At 41.1% G+C, this 18,568-nt stretch overlaps 1 protein-coding gene across 2 annotated transcripts; it reads left to right on the top strand.

The window, feature by feature from the left end:
• The first annotated feature begins 3,505 nt into the window (after window positions 1-3,505).
• On the top strand, window positions 3,506-18,184 carry aars2 (alanyl-tRNA synthetase 2, mitochondrial (putative)). Of its 2 annotated transcripts, XM_041252006.1 has the most exons (23): window positions 3,506-3,761; window positions 4,879-5,067; window positions 5,919-6,064; window positions 7,173-7,364; window positions 7,699-7,843; window positions 7,943-8,088; window positions 8,798-8,906; window positions 9,397-9,435; window positions 9,816-9,927; window positions 10,312-10,439; window positions 10,827-10,971; window positions 11,426-11,595; window positions 12,008-12,121; window positions 12,491-12,631; window positions 12,859-12,996; window positions 13,507-13,610; window positions 13,809-13,917; window positions 14,778-14,900; window positions 15,354-15,464; window positions 16,532-16,615; window positions 16,857-16,967; window positions 17,617-17,783; window positions 18,017-18,184. In XM_041252006.1, the coding sequence occupies exons 1-23, from the start codon at window positions 3,522-3,524 to the stop codon at window positions 18,036-18,038; spliced, it is 2,985 nt and encodes a 994-aa protein (XP_041107940.1). In that variant the 5' UTR covers window positions 3,506-3,521; the 3' UTR covers window positions 18,039-18,184. The 2 variants fall into 2 exon arrangements, with proteins under 2 accessions (XP_041107940.1, XP_041107941.1); XM_041252007.1 differs by lacking the exon at window positions 18,017-18,184 and having other exon boundaries at window positions 17,617-17,920.
• The last annotated feature ends 384 nt before the right edge of the window (window positions 18,185-18,568 follow it).

Here is an 18,568-nt window from a genome sequence, read left to right as displayed (position 1 = left end):
ATCAAATAATACAATTCAGTACAACTTTTGACACATTACAGAACATTGGAATCATTACATTTAAAAAAAAAAAACTGAAAATGCCGAGTACAATTGTATTCAAGGGCCATTGAATCCACATACTCCTTCCAATTGTCCTTAACATTGCGAGTCAAAGTGGCCAGCATGTTAATCAATGTGCAGTTAAAATGCTTCATTGTCCCAGACCCTTGCGGGCGGTATGGCGTTGTGTGGGATTTTGCAATGCCTGTTAACTTGCATTGTTCTTTAATTGGTGTGCTTTTTGAAATTTCATCCCTGATCCGCATGGATTCTGCTGAAGAATCCGAACCTGCAGAATTTTTTTTTCCCATAGTATCTTAGCCATTGTGCTTGCCTTCTGGCCGTGAGTTGGGCTTGAGAAGCGGTCGGTCACGACCAGCACATTCTCAAACCCCTCCCCTCAATTGTTCCAGCAATAGGAAATCAACGCAAATGAGTTCCAATGGTAAACTGGTATGATCACTGACTAGCAGTGTTTTATATTTTGCTTGCTGAGATATGGGTGTTTGTGCCAGAATGCGTCTGCGATCGTGGTCACTTGTGATCCTAAATTTATCAGAGCTCTACACATGGTTCCATTCACCTTCACTACTGGGCCTATCAGAGGTGTTTCTCTTGTGCTCTGTACATAATTTTTTTTATCTGTCTAGGAACTTACTTGTCCATGGCTACCCATCACTGCCCCTCTGGTCTCAGGCATTAATAGTTTTTTGGTAGCTCTTGTGGCTTCCCTTCTGCCCCACTTGCCTCCTGGTCCCATTGGAGAATGGTCTTGTTGGCCCTATCGGTAGCAGATGACTCCTATGTGGCTTTAGCTTGTTAGCTTGTTAGCCTTTTGCACTGGGATACACAGCTGTTGCATTCTGCTTAGGGACAACAGGTAAGGTAGTTACTCTAGCTTCCAGCTGTGAAAGCTTGCTAACTACTTTACCTATTCCATCAATTCAGTCAGTTCAGGCATTTGCTTGGGAGAAGCGTCGGGATTGTGTTTGCCGGCACTTTGCATCTCATTGAAAGCCTTCTCCACGTGACTCTGGCTTTGGCTCTTTCTTGGCTTAGTGTTCAGCGCAAACTTCTTAGCCTCATGTGCTAAATGCCTGAGCGCTCTCTGCAACTCTCAAAAACGCATAGATGAAGGTTTCATAGGGACAAGCCTCAAATACACCTCTTCACTGTATAATTCTCTCATAAGTTTGGAGTCACGATCTGGGTGTGGACGGTCTACATTTCGTTTCTTTTCATTGGATGGCAAAATCACTTCTAAAGCATCGGCATCTGTGCTGTGCAACTCTTGTGCCAGTGCTCAGTATGTATTTATTAATTCTGCAACTTTATTATATGTTTGATGAACTATAATGTTATGGCTTTCAAACCACTGTATCGGGGGAGTTGAGATGTTGCTGCATGCAATTTCTCAAAGAAATGCTTTTTGATTTTGATGTTGCTTCTATTTTTTCTAAAACATCAAATCTTGAGGTAAGCTGTTATTTTAAACGCATCAATTTCTAAAATGGCCACAATTGTCCCTCGTAATTAGGGGGCATTTTCTAATTATCCAGAATGTAATGTGTTGATTCCTTAATTATTCTTTAGAGCAGTTTAGTTGGAGTGGCTACACGGACATCTGGAGCTTTAAGACTGAATTGCAGGTTAGTCCTGTCATTTTAATTCTCCCGTGAATTTCTCACAGCCCTATTGTATCCTGGAGGTAATATGTACAATAAGATGTATTATAAGTGCATTACATGAGAACAGTAGTAGAGAAACAGGTCCTTTCCACCAAAGTTCACATTGCAACATGGGAAAATTGAATTTCCCTTTCTGACATTTCCCTCCAATATTTGACAGATGAAAATAGGTACACTAAAGTAGTGATATTATTATTATTATTATTATTATTATTATTATTATTATTATTATTATTATTATTATTATAATAATAAGTTTAAAGCAAATTTAAGGTAGTTGTTTTGGCTTTTAAATGATAAACTACATGTTAGAAAAATCTGGCTCCAGGCAGGAATGCAGTATTATATTTTTCAGAATTGATCCATTTATTTTGCAGAGGGGGTTTAGTGTATTGAGGTAATAGCAGTATTTACCTTGTTTGTGATTTAATAGGTTTTTTTTTTTTTTTTTTTTTTTTTTACCAGCAGTACTACATATATAACATTCTACTGACATTTATAGAAGATGAAGTTTGTTTTTGACGGGTTATAACATAACGAAGCTAATAGTTACTGTCAACCTCCTCAGGACAGTGAATTTCAAAATTCAGTCCACACTTTCAAGTTGTGAGGATCTGGTACCAAAGTAAGACCCCCCTCAATGACTGCTGCCTCTTTCAGGGAAGTTGGGGTTTGGAATCTGCAGCAACAGGGAGATGCAGCTTCTATCTATTACATAATACTTTTCAGGGCTTCATCTGCATAACAGATGAGCCTGTTATGTGAGTGACAGTCCATATTTAAACTGAAACGTGTGCTTCATATCGCTAGTGTTTCTGTGGTTTTGTCATCCCAGGAATGGAAATAAGACTCCTATTGCATAAGTTTTTACCCATTCTATGTTTATTACAAGCTTGATTTGCCACAGATTATAGGTAACATGCTCAGCTAATTAAACTCCTAGTAAAACGAGGAATGGATCAATCTACTATGGATGGAATTGGAGTCTAATTTTCAGCCCTGCATCCAACTCAAGTATTTAAGAACAAACATCAAAAGTTGACAAAAAATATTTAACACTTTGTTAGATATGCTGTTGATCAAGGAGACGGGTTGCAAACCTCTCAATGTAATCATATTTGAATATATCTTATAAAGTGATTGATTGGTTCAACAGCCAAGGGAATGCAATCTGTGATTACAGCATGTTACCTTCTATTAACCATTGATTCTATGAAGCAGGTTTCAATGTCAAGGTTGTCTTCACCCATAAATTCAAAACATAAATTCTGGGACAAAACTTCAACAAACAAGTATCAAACAAACGTGTTTGCTGACGTGCATCAGCACATCTCTTCAGCAGAAACTCCATCAACTGCCTGCGCCCCCCCCCCCCCCCCCCCCCCCCCCCCCCCCCCCCAAACAGAACAAATTCAGTTTATTTATTTATTTATTTTTAGGAGAGCCAACCCTATGATTGCTCCTGAACTCTGTGGATTATATAGGTTTTTATTTTATTTTTTATGATTATGGTCATTTTAGGTTAAAATATTCTGTGCAATTTATCTCCCATATACAAATACTGTATATTACTAATCAGAAACACAACGGTTCCATATAATAATATGTAGTGCTGCCAGAACCGTATGCAATGTAAACATTATTGTGTTGTTTATTAATATTTCGTTTGTACGCTAGAACATGATTGTCTTAATAAAATTCCTCCAATGAGAGCTCTTCTTGCCGTCATATGAAACTTGTTAGCTTTTACCTCTGACCTCGTGAAGCAAAAATCGTGTGCCGTAGACAAAGATGGCTGCGTTCTGCGGACTTTCCAAAAGCTCGAATTTATTGTTCAATAATGCGAGCGCGTTTAGGGGTATCCGAACTTTTCACTCGGTACCCGGGTACACCGAATTTTCTTCAAAGAAGGTTCGGAATGTCTTTACAGATTTTTTCAAAGAGAAGTACGGGCATCGGCTTGTCCCGTCATCTCCAGTAAAACCAAGGGGCGACCCCAGCCTGCTTTTCGTGAATGCAGGCATGAACCAGGTAACGCATATACTAGTGAATTGAAGTTGCCAGCACTGTCAACATTATCTAAATTGCATGTCAAATCGTTTAGGGAAAACGGCAGACGTTTAAACTGAAAATGTATGTCAAAGCTACCCTATAGCCACAAATCGACAGTAGATTCCCCCATAGTGATTCCCTGATTCTCAGGCCCCGTGTACATTTATTTATTTATTTATTCATTCATTCTAGAGGGAGTGCGACTGTATAACATACACGGGTGCATACGTTGTTCAAAAAAGCCCATCAGTAATCCACCCCAAATAAGAAATGCTGTCGTGCCGCCCCAAACCACAGCGGTTTCCCTCAGATTAAAGCAGAATACTATAGACACTGCACTTTGTTTTATTACTATCATTTTTAAGCACCACTTAAGGGTATTGCTTGTGCTTTATGGGTATATTTGGTACACAGCTGTACTCTTTGTTTGTTTTTTTATTTCCTGTAACAATAAACCTTTTGATCTTATTATAATTGTGAAACCTTCAGTATGAGTGGCTGTTTAATTTTCACAGTCGCTCGAGGTCAGGGTCCCGTGATTCAAAAATTGAAGGGTGCCAAGCAGGAATGGAATTAAGACTCCCATTACATCCGTTCCTCGTCTTACAAGGAGTTTAAAAAGACACACCTGATCATGTTACCGATACACTGTGGCTAATCAGGCTCCTGTTAAATACAACGATGGGTGAAACTGCTATGCAATAGGAGTCTTATTTCCACCCCTGGCGTCAAGATGGATTCCTGCAGTAAGGGAAGAGATTTAAAAAAAAAGTTTTTTCAGTAACCAGTACAATCCACAGTATAACACTGTGGCATCATATTCTCACTCAAGTCTTTAATTGATTCCTGTTTTGTGAAAGGTAAAACACCTGTTAATTAAATAATACAATCCAGGTTCTCTTAAACAGCAAGTAGCAGGGTTTTGGATAGTGTTACACGTCCCCACGCGTTGCTACAACTGTTTAAATAGCGTACCTGTAATGTTTGTTTTCATTGTTAACATCCTGACAACTTGTTTACACTTTATTAGTCTGTTTCAAAGCTTGTTTTAAAATGACCTCTCTTTATATTTGTGAATTGTTACTTGTTTTGTCAGTTCAAGCCTATCTTCCTGGGCACAGCGGACCCTCGCAGCGAGATGGCTCAGTTCAGGCGGGTGGTGAACAGTCAGAAATGTGTCCGTGCTGGTGGGAAGCACAACGACCTGGAAGATGTGGGGAGAGATGTCTACCACCACACTTTCTTTGAGATGTTAGGAAACTGGTCCTTTGGGGACTATTTCAAGGTGAGACACACAGAGCTTCCCCTCCCTTCTCTCAAAGATACAAGTCACAGAAATAGAAGCTCATATTCAGAAGAGACACTTGAGTGTTCACTTATAGTTAGTTTTATTGAGAACACATACTTTAGTGAGCACCAACACAAGGGCTGTTTTTTTCTCTGTGTTACCAGTACATTGCATTTGTTTCTGCTCTTGTTAAAGCTCGTAACATTTCCAGTTTGTTTTCTGGAATGTCAGACTGTTCTACTTTGTTGTCGTGTTACTTTTTGATTCCATTAAATGATTGAGTGTACAATGTGTTATAGTGCAAATGTAAGATCTGCATATCTTGCTGTAAAACATTATCAGAAACTCCACGAGGAGAATAAAAAAAGATGATCGTTTTAATTCTGTTCTGCTTCTGCCTTTGCCAGAGCTTGTTGAAGCCTCACTCCACATGTATCAGCACAGTAATGTCTGGCAGACTCCGTGATGCAGTGCCTAACAGGTTTCATATGGGAGCCAACTAAAACTGCCCTGGGGAAATGCAAACAAGCAGGGCAGCAAATAAAGTCTGCTGCAATCAGGGTTGAGGTCAATTTCCAATTCGCTTTTAATCAATTCCAGGACGTCATTGATCAACATTGCAAACTGGCAGTATTCTGTTCAAATGGGCTTCTCTCGGTGGCAATACTTTACTTAAATTGAAGTCACTGTTAGCCAGTTAAATTGGCTTCAAGTGAAAGCAGTTGAACAATCACAACAATTGTTATATCTCTAAAATATGAATTCCATTTCCTTCGAAGGTCTGTATGTCTGTGAAAGAATGTTGGAAGCAGTGACTAAGAAACATTTTTGATTTCGCAAACATGCAGGAGGAGGCATGCCTGATGGCTTGGGAGCTCCTGACCCAGGCCTATGGAATCCCACAGGACCGGCTCTATGTGACATACTTTGGAGGAGACTCTGCCCTGGGGTTGAGTTCTGATGAAGAAAGCAGGGAGATCTGGTTGAGTATGGGGTAGGTGTGTACAAGCAAGTTCATTTTATTTAGTTATTTATTTATGTTATAAATTGCATTTATTTTTAGTAAAATACAAAATCACAAATTATTAAAAATGGCATGACAATATAACTATAGAAACAAAACAGCTAAACTACAAAATAAATAAGGAAAGTGAAATACAAAATATAATATATAATATCCGTATATACAGTGGCTTGCAAAAGTATGCAGACCCCTGACCACTTCTCTCATATTACCGAATTACAAATGGTACATTGAAATTTCGTTATGTTCGATATTTAATTTTAAAACACTGAAACTCAAAATCAATTATTGTAAGGTGGCATTGGTTTTATGTTGGGAAATATTTTTAAGAAAAATAAAAAACTGAAGTATCTTGCTTGCATAAGTATTCAACCCCTGTGGAACTCTATCCCCAGTAACATCAAAGACTACTGATGTTATTGGGGATATATTCCAAGGGCACACTTGCAGGAAACGTTGGTCTCTTCCATTACACAAACCAGAGATAAGAGGATCCTAAAATGTCAGTGTTATCAAATGTCAATGTTATCAGCCAGCTGACATGGATTTGCATCAACCAAATCAGCTAAAGATATGGGGAGTGTAATCTGGTTACACAACCATGACAAACCTGCTGCTTAGACATTCAGACTTTATTCGTTTAACAACTTGCCTAACTTTGTTTAGCATACCCTTAAACACGCAATCATAAAGTGCGATTCAGGAAGAAGAAATGAAAGCTAGTAGACAGATGTTTCATTGTATGTTTTGCCGCAAAGAATGAGAATGTCGCTGGCATTCATCTCTGCCATGCATACCTACAGACAGCTGAACAAATGCCTTCATATACAGTACTCCCAGATTCTGAAACTCTTAGTAGCTTGTGTTGAAGTATCTCCAGACCAAGTTTCATCATTAGGGCTTCTGTGGATACAGTAGGTGTTTCTATGTTTTAGATTAATTAAGGGGTTCATTTGTCTGCATGTGTCCATCATTTCACATGTTCATGCACAGTTGGTGCTCAGCTGATCTACTGGTCCCTTTACCTTTAATGTGCAGTTTTTATTTTTCCTAATGATCCTGTACGTGTCTGGCGCAGGATTGAGTCGGACCACGTCCTCCCGTTCGGACTGAAGGATAATTTTTGGGAGATGGGGGAGACGGGCCCCTGCGGCCCGTGTACTGAGATCCACTACGATCACGTGGGGGGGAGGAATGCAGCAGCGCTGGTGAACAGAGACAGCCCAGAGGTGGTAGAGATATGGAACCTCGTCTTCATGCAATACAACAGGTATGGGGCTGATAATAACAAGCATTATACAGATCACGAGACAACGGTTTAAAAGAACGTTTCTGTAAAATCGTGAGCTACAGTATACGTTGTCCTGTAAGCTCACACCGATCACACAGCTTGCCTTGGATTGGTGTCAGTGGGATAGAGGATTCATGACGGCTCGGGTAACTCAAAATTAGTCTATCCGTGAGTGCGTGATGTCCTTCAAACCTGTCATTTAATGCCTCTTCGGTTATAACTGGCGGTTTGTATTATCACGGGAAAGGAAGACACAAATGACGTTTGTGCCACTCAAGTTTCTGTCCTGGTTCTGTTTCCTGGTTCTCTGCAGGGAGGCTGATGGGAGATTGCGCACACTGCCCCAGCACAATGTGGACACAGGAATGGGTTTGGAGCGTCTTGTGACCGTTCTACAGGGCAAGCGGTCTAATTATGACACCGACCTCTTCACCCCTATTCTCGGAGCTATTCAAAAGGTGAACTGAAAGCATCCAATTTATATCAAGTTTTATTCACATGTTTGTCAAGTGTGGAGATTGACATGACCTGTCACTGAAGTTAATGTCCCACTCTAGTCCTCTAAAGGGCCGGTGTACAGGGGGCTGGTTGGAGAGGCCGATGTGGGGAACATCGACATGGCGTACCGAGTCGTGGCAGACCACATCCGCACTCTGTCTGTCTGCATTGCTGATGGAGTCTATCCAGGAATGTCTGGGGCTGCGTGAGTTACACATGGTTTACTTCTCCACCTAACCCTAACCCTAATCCTACACTTTACTTATTTCCGGAAAACAACTGGTTTCAACATTACAGATCATGCATTAGCTGAACTTGAAAGATAATTACTTCTGACCAGCTCTAGCCAATCAACCTACAGTTAGGACATTTTGGTTTACTAAACAAAAAGCTTCCTGTAGCAGGGTGTAATAAAGCCTGGTGAAAGCATAGGAAAGCATTGTAAAGAATAGCAAATTATGAAAAAACATGGCAAACCAGGGTGAGCTATGGTAAAAGCATAGTGTAATCAAGGGAAAAAGCATGGGACAACTGCTAAAATACCATGGTAAGCTTTTGTATGAGACAGGCGATACAGTAGATACTTTAGAAATGTCCCTGTGTTTTGGAACTCGTTTTTCTTTCAATTCCTAAACATTCCTGCTATTTTGGCCAAATTCTTAACTGTTTAGTTTTGTCTCTTGCTGCAGTTCTCTATAGTCTATAAGCATACAGGGGTTGGACAAAAAAAAAAGTGAATTCCTGTGATTTTTGTGTAAATGCCATGGTTTTTCTGCAATAAGTAAAAACGCTGTCTCTGTCAAAATAGGCAAGACAGTACAGTATATGTGAAAAATGTGCATGTGAAACAGACACGACTCGGTCCTTCCCCTGGTTTTGCTGAGATCTGTTTCTGACGGTTGTGTTCCTGCTAGGCTGGTGCTGCGGCGGATCCTTCGCAGAGCGGTGCGCTTCTCCCTCGAGGTTCTCCAGACCCCCCCGGGATTCCTGGCTGGACTCGTCCCCACTGTGGCACACATCCTGGTGAGAGCGGGGGCAGAGGAAGCGTGAACCGTGACTTTTTATCACAAATGTGTCACACATAAAAAATTGTTCACAAAAAAAAAGTGTTGCATGCAGCCTGGAATACACAGGGCTTCCACCTGAAATCGCCAAAAAGCCAGTGTTCAGGATTTGACATTTGGCAGTCTGCTGACTAGTCAGTTGACTACCAGTTTAAATTAAAGAGGGCTGTTTTCTTTTTCCCCAGACAAAACAGTATCTCAGCCAGTAGTAGATGAGGCAAATAAACAGCATGATTTCCCTTGAAATGGGTCTGTGTCACTTTGTGTTGTGCTGGCTGCTGTTTTTAGTCAAATCCTCAAGGTGGCACTATAATACAGTAAATGCCCTGTGGCTGTGTTCTATGGATTGTGTCATGCATTGCATCCCGTTTGTTGAGTAGTGTTAAATGTAACATTTCAGTGTGTGGTGTTTCCCTTTTCAGCAATAAAATAGATTTTTTTTTCAACAGGGTGATGCCTACCCAGAGCTGAATAGGGAAACCAACAGGGTAAGCTGGTTACTAATTAGAAATGACAACATATTTACCTACAGTGTTTTGTTTTAAAGTGCCCTCTTATTTCACAGTTAATCTTTTTGCCTGTGTCCACAGCTTTATTTTTGTGTATTGTAAAATGCTCCTTATTACATTTTGGAAATTCTCCCCTTCTCTGATTCATATGCATCTTAATCTTTCCAATAGAGATGTATGCCCTGCAATGCATTGTGTACACAATGCATTCCATAGCCAGCTGTGGTCTGTAGATGATGTAGGCTGAGGAATGAATGGATGTTGGAATAGATAATGTACTTCACCAGGCTGCTTTGTTTATATCTCTAATGGACTGTCTTTACATGTGATTGCAGCTCTTCTCTCTCTTGATTTTGCAGATCATGGATATCATTACCGACAATGAAGTTGCCTTTTTATCCTCCCTGAAGCAAGGGCGGCGTGTTATTGACCGAACGCTACAGAAGATGGAAAACTCCAGAGTATTCCCAGGTACAGCTACTGTTGAATGTTTGAGAGACAGACACTGCCATTAATAAGTAAAATATTACAGTTAGTCTAATCCAGGATATTGTTCTAACCAGGCCATTCATTGCTTAATTTCACACTCCTGCTTAGAATGAGTTAAACAAATAGACCTGGAGGGAACAAGACCTTGGACGGCTTAGTTCAACAAGGGTGTGGTTGAAACGATATCCTGGACTAGATTAATCTGCAGTAAGCCACTTTTTTTTTTCAGATTTATGTGAACACACATTCAACATGAATTAAATGAAAAAATGATTTGCCCAGACTCAGGCCAAATGGACCAATGCTTGAAAAAACTGGCTGGTCTGGTTTTGTCAAATGTAATTAAAATATGTCTCTTGTTGACAGTGGGTGTGGCCTGGTCGTTGCACAGGAACTTGGGATTTCCTCTTGACCTGCTTGGTTTAATGTTGGAAGAGAGGGGCGTTGCTATGGATACAGAAGGCTTGGATAAACTGGCGATGAAAAATGCAAGGGTACTGTATGAACTTGTTTTATTTATTATCCCCGTCAATGGTGATATCGAGGTGACTGACGTATTGGCGTATGCCACACTTTAAAGCAGAGGTTTGTTTCTTGAGATCTGGCACCCGTCTGGTCTTTTGTTCCACCTGTAGCCTTGGTTACCAAACTGAACCAATTTAACCTCATTCCAAGTGGAGGACGAATCTGGATCTTTGCTCCCCTACTTAGAGGTTTTTAAACTTTCTTTTACCTTGTCTTCAATTGTGATTAACCTTGACATTATTTAGTACGTCACTGAAGTATCAGAATCTGAAGAAGATTGTGCCATACAATACTGCTGAATTCAGTATGAAAGACAGAGGGGGCCATCTCTTAAATGTGCATTCAATGCTCCACAGCACAAGGCTCAGACCCAGCAGTCTGAGTTGGGAAGCTGTGTTGAGCTGGATGTGCACACTGTCGCTGAGCTCCAGAGGAGAGGAGTGCCGGCCACCGAGGATTCCCCCAAATACACATACAGGCTTGGAGAAGGCGGAAAATACAGTAAGTATCATTTTATTAGGTGTTTGACAATTTCTGTAAAGGGTTTAAGCGATCACTTTCCATTGTCCATTCAATTCTTCCCTGAAGCCTGCTAACTGTTTCTCATTGGAACGTAAACCTTTGAGTCAACCACTGGAGATGCATTTGAAATAGATATGCAGGAGCCACAGAGATCCAGGTGCATTAGATGTGTTTCCCATCATTCTGAATTCTGTTGCGCCTGCAGAGTCCTAGTTGGCAGCTTTTTTTTGACGACGTGCTGATTTCTAAAGAAATCATATGAAATCTCACTTTACTGGCCCCACCTGCTTCATAAAGACAAGGTGAGACCAGATTTGAAAGTTCATAGGACATGGTCTGTTCCAGTTTAAAGACATATTACTATCACACTTTCATATTATTTGTTTTGACAGAATCAAATTGAAACAGCCTGAGCGTTGTGCTTTCATTGCAGTGTTCAGCCCTTGCCAGTCCACTGTGCTGGCTCTGTACTGTGACCGCTCACTGGTGACGGAGGTGGAAGAGGGGCGGAGGTGTGCCGTGATCCTGAACCAGACCTGCTTCTACGCAGAGCAGGGGGGGCAGGCACACGACCAGGGGTACTTCATTCGGGAGGGACAGCAGGTACACGCAGTCTGCAGCTCTGAAATATAGCCTGTCTCTGCACGGATTCTGGGTTGCAAGATTGTGTCACAATAATTTCAAAAACTAAACGGACATAACACACATTTCTTAAGTTTATTTAAAAAAAAAAAAAAAAAAAAAAAAAAAGCCTTTTTCAAATGTTTTATTCTGTTCACCAAAACCACATGTTTCCAGCTGTTTGGAAATGCTTTCCTTGCTAATGTTCGTTCTTCTGATACTGAAAAGCCTCATTTAAAGAGATCATGTTGATCTTTTTAGTTTTTTAATTAAAGCAATTCTAAAATATATTTCAAACAAAAAGGTAATAAAACAGTACATGTTCCTGGTCAGTCAGACATGGCAGTGGAAGAGGCTTTGTGTGATAGCCTGCTCCTCCTGTTGGTATTTGCAGGACGTGCTTTTTCCTGTAGAGAACGTCCAGACCGCTGGAGGGTACGTACTTCATGAGGTGACCGTTGCAGAGACACTGCGGCTGGGGGACCAGGTCCAGCTATTTGTGGATGAGGTAAGAGAGGGTCTCGTCAAATACAAGTACAGTGAATTTACCAAACTCTGCTCTCCACTGCAGCACAGTTCACTTACTGACGCAAATAGATTCTTATCTGCCTCCCAAAAGAAAACATAGCTGAATTAAAAATGGCCAAAAAACACCATTAAAATAGAGCTTGGACAGCTGCCTTCAAATTCTGTAGATCCCTTTACTGTATTGGGTTGCCATTACCCTGTACAGAACCCTTAGAGGCCCAGGTAATTTACTTCTGTTTATGTATGTGTGTTGTTAGGTAATTGTCATGCAACATGGTTTTAGTCTGTCTTGGTATCTTCTGTCAGTGCTGGGCATCCCAATACAGGCCATATCGTTTCTGGTTCTCAGGCACAGCGCCTGGCCTGCATGGTGAAGCACACGGCAACCCACATTCTGAACTTCGCCCTGCGTCGGGTCCTGGGAGACAGCGTGGAGCAGAGGGGGTCCCACGTTGCAGCTAACCGACTGCGCTTTGATTTCAGCTTCAAGGTCTTCCTCCTCTACTTCTCACATCTGGGGTTTATTTATTTTTTTTAACATTTTTATATTTATCACAAGTACTTTACGTGTATTGTAAAGATAGCAGTTTCACCGTAAGCCTTTTGATTATGAATTTGTATTTACTAAACATCTGGTTCAGTATTTTCTTTCTAGAGGCACATTTTAGTTTTAAAATCTAGAACTTTTTTTTTTTTTAATTAATTTCACCTTTTCAGGGGACATTGACCGTTAAGCAGCTCCAGGAGATAGAGCAAACCATAAAGGATATAATTCAGAGGAACGAAAATGTTTACACAGAAGAAGTGCCCTTGAAATTGGCTAAAAGAATACAAGGATTAAGAACGATGGATGAGGTAAAGCTTTGGAAAGACAATAAAACATTTATCTGTTTTAATGGTCAAAACCAGGGATGGTCAACTCTGGCCCTTCTAGACCAGGGCCTGGATTCAGTTTAAGTTAGCACTGTGCCATAAACATTCATTTGCTGCAGAGATGAAACTTTTCTTGAATTCAGGCCCAGGCCTTTGTTCCAGCCATGTTCTTATTTATTAAATTAAACCTCCATGCAGGGCCTAAAGCAGTTCAATATTTCATTTTAAGTTTGCAAAGCTAGTGTGGAATTGTCCTCCAGAACTGGATTTGCCCATCCATGATCTGATCCACGGAGGATCTAAGTATAGGTTGTTACACATGACCCACACTTGAAGGTGCAGTACGTTGAGTTAGGGGTGTCTCCATTTCAAAACAGTGAGAGGGGGTGCACCATCATTTATAAGGCAAAGATTAACCTGTGCCGAATGATGTGTGTGTGTGTGTGTGTGTATATATAATATATGTAATATATATATAAAGGGTTTTTGCAGGTCTATCCCGATCCTGTGAGAGTGGTGTCTGTCGGTGTGCCTGTCGACTGCTTGGTGAACTCACAGACTGATCAGCAAACATCTATAGAGCTGTGCTGCGGAACGTAAGATTGCTTTTTGTTTTCTTATTATCTGCAGTGGTTTTTTTATATGGAGTAATAACACAGTATCGCGTAGGGAAGGTAAATAAGAGATTCTCTTAAGAAAGCAATTTGACCCGTGTCAGTAATGACACACAAACGATTGTAATAGTCCTATTTTGTCATCAGCTGCTTTCATGCAGTTCTTGCTCTTCTCGACAGGCACTTGCTTCGGACGGGAGAGGTAAAGGATTTTGTGATTGTGTCGGAGAGGCAGCTTGTTAAGGGCATCAGTCGGATAATTGCTGTCACCGAGGAGCAGGCAAAAGAGGTGAGAACTAAGGGTTAGACTTTGTAATTTGTAACTGCTGCTGATGAAAGAATTGCTAGACTAGTAACACATAGAGGAACCACAACTGGCATTCATTATGTATATTGAACCAGGTGGCTAAACGACACATTTTTGTAGATTTGTAAGCAGGATAATAATAGCAAACCGAGAAGGTCACATGCATTGAACTAATTTGAAATAGCTGTATATTTGGAAATAGTCTAGAATGTAGCGGGTCCTTACTTTAGGATCAGGGTTACTTTTTTATTCCATGCAAATCAAATCTATAACATGTAATTGGTGTAAGGTCACTGATCATACCTTACATGAATTAACCATTAACCTGTCCGTGTGCAACACCCCGAAACATCCCTCCAGTGGGTAGAAGAACTGGTCACAGTTAAGCAATGTGGTATTTCTTCCATCCTCTAGGAAGAGTGTTCATTACATGTTAGTGGTTACCCCTGGGGGGTGCCTGATGTCCTTTGAGTTGACATTATTCAGAGAGCTCTGGTGATGTCACATGAGTGCACCAGGGTGTGAAGGCTGAAACAGAAAGTGATATAAAGAAAATCAAAACAAGACTAGATCAGTTAAGATCAGTCTGATACACCCGGTGTCAGTCTCCTGGCTGCTTCCGCTCTGTAAGGTAGTGATGAACCTCTGATACACACGGTGTCAGTCTCCTGGCTGCTTCCGCTCTGTAAGGTAGTGATGAACCTCTGATACACCCGGTGTCAGTCTCCTGGCTGCTTCCGCTCTGTAAGGTAGTGATGAACCTCTGATACACCCGGTGTCAGTCTCCTGGCTGCTCCCGCTCTGTAAGGTAGTGCTGTGATGAACCGTGTTCCTCACTCCAGGCTCGTGAGGCCGGCCACACACTGGCCCAGGAGGTGGACTCTCTGACCATGAGGCTGGAATCTGGAATTCCCACGCTTTCCGATGCACAGAGACTATCCAAGGAAGTGGGGCAACTCACTGATGTAAGTACCATTGTCATTGTCTCCTGAACCATGCAGACACCTTTTATGCAAAACACTGAAAATCTTTTAGAAAAGCCCTATTAATATTGATAGAAATGGTTTGTACTGAATGTATTTTAATCAGTGACAGTTCAGTCACATATGTAAGTGCATTTACTCTTTTTATTTTTTATTGGGGAGTAAAATGTCACAAGGTGGTACTATAAAAAATGGGAAAGGGAGCAGTTTAAAGATAAAAAAAACAAAGGATCTAGTAAATCGTCTTGCATCCTTTTCATTTCTAAACCTTGTTTGTAACAATGAAAATGCTGCATGCATAGACAATATAGAAGTTGAAATAAATAGGAAGAACGTTTTGTGGTTGCGTGAAATGAATGGGTTTGGAAAGACCCTCTTCAGCTGGCTTTTGTATAGTGTTGTTTTACATGTCCCATTGTCTGTGTTGGTTGCTAGGCAGTGGAGAGCACTGCAGTGCCACAGTGGCAGCGCCGGGAGCTGCAGACCACACTGAAAACTCTGCAGAGAACAGCAAATACAGCCATCAGGAAACAAGAGGCAAAAGAGGTGGGGGCCAGATTACAGTAGCTACTCCAGCTAGTATTCATTGACTGTTGGTTTAGTTAATTAGTTATATTAATTTAATATAAGACACTTCCATCGATGCAATACAGGTGTGCAATTTCTTTGCATCAGGTGGAAATTATTAAAACTAGCTATACTGTTTTAATTATTATTTTAAGATACAAGCTGCTTTTCACACACTCAGGGACAAATAAACAAAACACTGGAACAAAGTAAACAGTTTAAACAAAATAGGCTGTTGAGGCTGGGCAAACCGCCTTTACTGAACCATCTTCTCTCTCACGCAAACATTTCCTTTGTTCTTGTGTAGGGTGTGGCCAGGGGTAATTGACTCCATTCCCTCCTGGCCACATTCCACACTTTTCTACTAAACAGTTAAGCAATCAATCAGTGACACATTTTACTTGGCATGTGGCTGTCCCAGGCTGTTCCTCTGCACTAGAGCAAAGATGGGTGTCCACCACAAAATACACCCTCCTCGGTGCTCTCCTGTGCAGAGCCTGTGCTGCATCACAGCCCCCTGTAGGATGTTCTATGTGTAACTGTGACAGGATAGCATTTCCAGCAGGCATTAAAGACGCGGAGACAGAAGCTGCAGTGAAGCGCTGTTCTGCGCATTTAATTAACAAAAATAACACAAAAACAGGAAAACAAACAGGCACAAGAGCCAGATTAAAAGGTTAAACAAAACAACAGTCAGTGCCTGTAGCTTGGGCATTCACCTTCAGACTACAAAAACACAGAAGCTGGAGATGCACCGTACTGTTTGTCTGTCTGTACATCTGTCTGTCACACTTCTGTTGTGCATATATTGTGCATCTGGACAATTTCTTATCGTCAGCTTTTTCATCTGGCAGCTCTGATTTTGAATTTACCTCTGGGGATGTGCAACTGATATACTTGTTCTTGATTTATCTGATTTACCTGCTGTTTGACTTCAGAGATTCATGTACTTTGAGAACCACAGCAAATTCCATGGTTAGGCAAACATTTGTTATATATATATATAATAATTTATTATTTTTTTATATTACATTTTTTATCTGTAGGCTGCAAAAAAGGTGCAAACACTACTAACAGAACATGGCGACAAAACACTAGTTGTGGATACTGTTGATGCTGATTCCATCTCGGTATGTATATATTTATTTGAATCCCTTACTGGTAGTGTGTCTTTAGTTTTATATACAGTTAAGGCATGTAAATAAGTTGGATGGTTTTGTACATATTTATAAAAGTCACTTGGCTACCTGTTGGGTTTCATTCATAATAACATTATAACTGCAAGCCTGCCTATGCCTTTTACTGTCAGTATGTCAAAATGCCCTAAGCACAAGGCTATGCATGTTCTAACCTGTATCCTTCTCTCAATAGGTTTTAATGAAGGTTGCAAACCAGTTTTGTGACAAGTCACCAGGGGTGTTTACGATGCTTCTGAGCCAGCAGCATTCTGGGAAGGTTCTGTGTGCCTGTCAGGTGCCAAAGGTAGATTATCTCCAGAAAACTTTGGTTAATGATGTGGTTGATCACAGTTGAATTTATGTATTTTATTCATGGTAATTATGGGTGTGTCATTTTTATTGTCTGTAATTATATTCTTTCAGTATTACATGCTTGTTGTGGCAGATTCCCCAACAACTCCCAGTTTCCATAGCTTTCAGTATTGACAAGGTCTTCTTTGTCATGTGAGTTTGTTGCTAATCTGTCTCATGCCAAGTTGCCGTTGTTGGCTGGGGAGCTACAGAGGGCTGCTTTGGCCTCAGGCTTAGGTCTTAGGGGTTAGTTGAGGGTTAGGGTCAGCTCTGGATAGTTCATTTCATCATTCATCAGCAACCCCAACTGATAAAGCTCTTGATGAATCCAGACATGTCTTCCCAGACTGGATAGGTTGAAAGATACTATAAACTTGGGAAACGGAGGTCTCCTGTTGACCTAGTCGGTAAGTGGGTTGCAGCAGTGACTAGACATTTAAATTTGGCATTTCAAATTGTATTAAAATAAATGTATGTAAATCACCAATTAAGTGTGATTTTTATTTATTTTCTAAGTTGAGGATTATCCTCCTCCTGTACAAAAGTTATATTATAACTGAGTTGGCAGCCTAATTTATTTGATGTCACTTCCTCCTTTTCAGAGCTCTGTCGGTATCCTGTCTGCCGTAGACTGGGCGGTCGCTGTCTGCAACCACATGAGCGGAAACGCAGGGGGCTCCGTCATCGTCGCCAAGGGAACAGGAAGCACTTCAGATTTGGAAGGGGTTCTGAAATGGGCACAAGAGTTTGCAAAAAGCAAAACACAAAAGTGACTCAACCCGATATTTACTGCACAACACTGAAGAACTTCTGTACAATATTGTATTTATAACTGGCAGGGTCCAGGTTTTCCAGAAATGTAAAAAACAAAACAAACCTTTGTTAAATAAAGACATCTAAATTTTATGTTTTTATTTATTTATATATATAAATTTTAGTGGTCGCCAATTATTTTTATTGTTTTCTCCCCAGTTAAGTAATGTCCAATTAATTTTTTTTTAGGCTCAGCCCACCACTGCGCTGACTCGGGAGAGGCAAAAACAAACACACTTTGTACTCTGAAGCGTGTACCGTCAGCCACCCGCTTCTTTACATGCTGCGGATTCACCATGCAGCCACCCAGAGCTACAGCGTCGGAGGACAACACAGCCCAGGGCAGCTTACAGGCAAGCCCGCTGGCGCCCGGCCAGACTACAGGGGTTGCTGGTGTGTGGTGAGCCGAGGACACCCTGGCCGACCTAGCCCTCCCTCCTACCGTGCACCACCCCCTGGGAGCTCCTATGCTCGGTCGGCAAAGGAATAGCCTGGACTTGAACTGGTGATGTCCAGACTGTAGAGCGCATCCTGCACTCCACACGAGTGCTTTTACTGGATGCGCCACTCAGGAGCCCATTTTTTTTTTTTTTAGAAAAGATTACGATGTTGTAGGGCTAGAAGGATGTGCAAACTGCCAGGTACAGTAGTTGGTTAAGAGATCATTTTTGAATCCTGACAGTCCCTAAAATTTGTTTGAACTTTGTCAGAGCCAGGGCATTTAGTTATAATGCCCCTCGT

The sequence above is a fragment of the Polyodon spathula genome, chromosome 6 (assembly GCF_017654505.1).
Source record: "Polyodon spathula isolate WHYD16114869_AA chromosome 6, ASM1765450v1, whole genome shotgun sequence".
Taxonomy (NCBI): Eukaryota; Metazoa; Chordata; class Actinopteri; order Acipenseriformes; family Polyodontidae; genus Polyodon; species Polyodon spathula.
Note: the sequence above shows the minus strand (reverse complement) of the source record. Positions and strands in the feature narration are given on the sequence as shown.